Source organism: Juglans microcarpa x Juglans regia, chromosome 7D (genome assembly GCF_004785595.1).
Source record: "Juglans microcarpa x Juglans regia isolate MS1-56 chromosome 7D, Jm3101_v1.0, whole genome shotgun sequence".
Classification (NCBI taxonomy): Eukaryota; Viridiplantae; Streptophyta; class Magnoliopsida; order Fagales; family Juglandaceae; genus Juglans; species Juglans microcarpa x Juglans regia.
In genome coordinates, this window is record NC_054606.1 from 22404000 (window position 1) to 22408481 (window position 4482).

The window sequence follows — 4482 nt, forward strand, 5'->3', positions numbered from 1 at the left end:
AAAAATAATCAATCATCTTCATCACGAAAATGGGAGTAGGGATTTGACCCGGTACGAAACACCTATCTCCCCCGTGCCGGTTACTGGTTTGACACAGTAAAAATCGGCTGGTACGACACGATATTCAAAACCTTGGTATATATAGTTCTATATTCAAATATATATACTTATGGGTCAATTTACTTGAAAGAGCTGATTCAGGTAGAACTTTTTTGGACACAAAATAAGATATATCTCAACTTAGTCTAAATATTGAATGCAATGAATTATGGCCTCCTAGCTAGCAGTTAGGATTGTGTGTTTTTTAAACTTCAAACCTAATCGACCACTTGACTTATAGAGAAAACTGACCACTGGAATTGCACCAATTGAACAAATGAGCAAAAATTTGAATTTTTTTAGAAATTGGTACCGTAATTCAAATGATTATGCTTGTGATGCAATTGGTAGTTTAACCATTTGTTTATCTTCTTTTCTTTCACTCTTTGGTAGAGCAATGAATATCAAAACTCCATGCTAATTGTTTATAACCCTATCAAAGATATAGAAGCAAGCTGCTAGCCTTAAAAGTCATTCACCCTCAAGACTAATAGGGGTGCTACCCGCACACCCCAGGCCGATAGGGGGTGCCCCCTTCCTGCACCTGGCCCCTACATGCGCGACGGGTAGGGTTTGCCCCTAGGATTCGGCCTTGCACCCCAGGGGTGGGGCCATCCGACCACGTGCCAAGGGATGGATTTGGACCCCTAGTCCGTCCGTCTGTCCCCTGTCGTCTTCCACCCACCCACAAGGTAGAATAATAAAAAAAAGCCAAGAAAATCTAAAAAAATACAAAATAATTGACAAACAACAATAAATCTACAGATTCATCCCTAAAATCTACACATCTATCATCCAGCAACAAATTTAAGAAAAGTACAAACACACGACACATGGCGTGGTCATGGGTCTAAGAAAAGGAACTAGGCCCTTCGTGGCCATGGTTCCATGGCCGTGCTTCAAGAATGAGATGTCGAGAAGAAAAATAAAAAACTAAAAATAAGAAAAGGAGGAGGAGAGAGAAAAATGAACTTTGAAGGGGGAGAAATTGAGAAAGAAGAAAGGAGAGAGAGAGAAGAGAAATTTAAGGTTAATATTTTTTCTTTTATACTTATGACGTACTTACGAATTTGTTTATTTTATATGTATTAATATATATATATTTATATATATTATTAAGTCGGGGTGAGGTATAATATAGGTGGGCCTAGGCCTAACCTTTCCCTCGCATGGTGCTAGTGAGGTTGCTTGCGCTGGTCAGGTTGGGTCGGAGTGGTGGATGGTGACTGCAAGAGACGGTGTCCCGCAGCCCAGCCCTAGAGACTGAGCCGGATAACTGAGGAATATTGTACGTTAGGAGTTTAGCATGGTCGAAATAGGTTAGATATGGAGGAAAGACAAGAGAGAGAGAAAACAGATCTTCTTGGGCTCTTGGACCATGAATGAGAGAGACCCAAAGAAGATAGGAAACTGAAAAAAAGTTTCCAACTCTCGCAAAATAAAGGAAAATTATATTCCAAACCAATAAAGCTGGTGGTATTATCCAAAGATAAAACGATGACAGTGACCAATCTTGGCATAGGATAAGGTTATCGAGCAGACCTAGCCTCCTTGGTTGGCCGGGACAGTTCAAACTCTGTACGTACGTTGCTGAATCGCTGAATCAACAGTATAGTAGCAAGACAAACTACTTCCAGTTCCCAACACATTTATTGCTTTTTTCCCACTCTTGTTTTTGCAAAAACTGCACCAGAAACAAGATGCAAGGAAAAGCTCGTCTTTGACCTACTGGAATCGTATCGGGTAATAGCTAGCAACAAGGGTAAAAGCAAGTCAATGCAGCTTTTTCTTTCCTTTTCTTTTTCTTGGCAAGTCAATGCATGCAGCTTTCATTAGTTTCTCGATCTCTTCTCTTGCAAAGCCCTTGGAATTGAAGAGGCCAATGAGAGGCGGACGCGTGAGCAGTCCCACCCATGCTCTTCTGCACTTCTCAGACCTCTATCGCCATGGACTATATACCCCGTCAGTCTTTCCCTTTCCCGGTCACCTCATCTGTTCATGGCCAGGTTTTCAGTTTTCAACACAGCATCTTTCGTCATACTTTCCCCTCCACCAAAAGCATCTCTCTCTCTCTCTCTCTCTCTCTCTCTCTCACACGCAGATACGATGAAAGAGGACAAAATGCCAATACATTAGAGAACGGAGGTAGGCAAGCATTTATCAGGTGATTCTCACGCTTCTTACAGTATTTATTGTAGTGATATGTTCCGAGTGTTTTGACTGTAATTTGGACAAGCCTTGGTAAAAACAACATGACTTCCCAAACCATATACATCATGTGCTTCATTACTTCTTTAGACACATTTTCAATTGTAGAATGCTCATGGAATTATGGCCTTTTTTGAGTCAAAATCATCTTTTTAGATGTTGGAATTTCTTTAGGAAAATGAACAATGAATATTAAAAATTAATGCACACAGCGAGAGTACACATATTGCTGTGTCTATCATGCTTTTATTAATTATTCTTGCCAGGGATCAGATGGTACAAGGGCGCTCTTAAATTCCCGAGGGTGAGAAACCCCATCATGCTATTTCAGAAGAACGCTGGCATGATTTGGCATTTAGTGGCAAGCAGCACAAACCAACATTAATTAGTGGCTATTTGAACCCTTGAAACAGACACGTACACCACCACCACCAATATCCAAGCCTTGGAAAAGATGATCAGCACTTCAAACTTTACGAACAAGCTGAATGTAACTATGAAAGCCAGCCACGTACACGAACATATTACTTTGGAACAACAATGAATTAAACCAAGAAATTTAAAAACAGCGATCTAGATAATAAAATAAGACCAAAGAAAATTAACAATGCAGATCATATCAGTTGGATTTGTACGTAGTGACTGAGCAATTACTGGGTCGGAGAATAAACTCCTCCGATAAAGCTACCAATTAGAGAAAACTAATGAGTTTTCCTTTTAAACCACAAATTATCCTCAAATCAAAGTAGTTGCCCATGCAGTTTCGAGATTAAATCTGAGAGTAAAGTACGGAGGGTATGTTTAAAGCTGCATGTAATAATACGTATTCATTCTTTAAATGCTACTTCATTAGGCGGGTGGATAGGTGGGAACCTAGAGCATAACATCAGGAGCAATCTGCCTGAGTGGGGTTGGACTACCAACGCTGTAAACAGACACGGACATGGCGTTACTGCTAGTGCAAGATTCACTTCCATTTCCAGTACCAGCACCACTACAATCAATGTTAGCCTTAGTCTGATCATCTTCAGATTCATCAGCCTCCCCGGGAAGTCTTTGGTACGCCGGACTTGTATAAGTTGCGACTACCACCACCACTAGACTCGCCGCTATAACCTCCCCCCCAACAATTCCTCCAAACACTTGCCCTTGCGCCCCTGCAAGACATATCCCAAAAGAAGAACAAGAAGCAAAAGAAACAGCGCCAGAAAGACAAGATGAAGAAGAAAGTTGTTTAGTAGAGCAAGTTGGTGTGGGATAACCCAAATATGATCCAGAGAGAGAGAGGAGGTTAAAGGGTCCATGCAGGGTAAGGCTCGGCGTGTGGGACACAGGGTGTCGGAGTGTGACGTTCGACACGGACCCGGAACCACACAAGACACTGATACCCACGTGTTGTCTGTTCGCAAACTGCATGACCGTCTTGACCACATCGGAGCCGGCGGATATCTCGAGGATCACTGGCTTCATGGCGGCGGAGTCACAGCCTTTGGTGATCACAATGGGAGGCTTGGGCTTGTTCTTGGACCCAGGTGGTCTGCCTCTTGGTTTCTTGGATATCTCTGTGATTGATCCAAACTCAGTGCCACAAGCGGCAGTACTGGTACCTTTGGTTTTCTTGGGCTTAGACGATGATGATGAGCCATGTCCAGCTGCCGTAGCAGGGAGGATGGGCCCAGTTCGAGGATTGTGCTCGGAGGACTCATCGTCAGAGGTGTGGAACAGGTCTCTTCCTTGGGGGAGAGAGATACCACCACTATAGTCAGCCATTGCTGACACCGGAGAGAGAGTGAGAGAAAGAGAGAGTATAGATCGAGAATGGTTTGAACTTTGAACACTGAGTTGTTTTGGGGGTCTTCTAGTCAGGCAGGATGTGTGAGATCCACAGAAGTGGGTCTGGAAGGGATGAGAGGAGAGGAAAGGGAGATATTTGGCAGAGAGGACGAATTTTATGAGTAATAAATACAACCCTTCAGAAGAGAAATGCTTAGGACGCTGTATACTGGCTGACGTGGTATGACCAAGTCACTAGTGTTTGACAGTCAATGCTGACATGGTATCGCTATATATTTATTTATTACTGTTGACTAGCTGATGTGTCTGCATAGTATCGTTGCAAAGATCATATCCCTAGCTTTTCTTTTTCTTTTTCAGTTTTACGTTTTTGTTGTGTTA

The 4482-nt window shown here is 42.5% G+C and overlaps 1 protein-coding gene across 1 annotated transcript; it reads right to left on the bottom strand.

The window, feature by feature from the left end:
• Window positions 1-1762: 1762 nt before the first annotated feature.
• On the bottom strand, window positions 1763-4262 carry LOC121240059 (AT-hook motif nuclear-localized protein 28-like). Its single transcript, XM_041137511.1, has 2 exons — window positions 2734-4262; window positions 1763-2699 (listed from the first exon to the last, which is right to left on the bottom strand). The coding sequence occupies exon 1, from the start codon at window positions 4075-4077 to the stop codon at window positions 3181-3183; it is 897 nt and encodes a 298-aa protein (XP_040993445.1). The 5' UTR covers window positions 4078-4262; the 3' UTR covers window positions 1763-2699; window positions 2734-3180.
• Window positions 4263-4482: the final 220 nt, after the last annotated feature.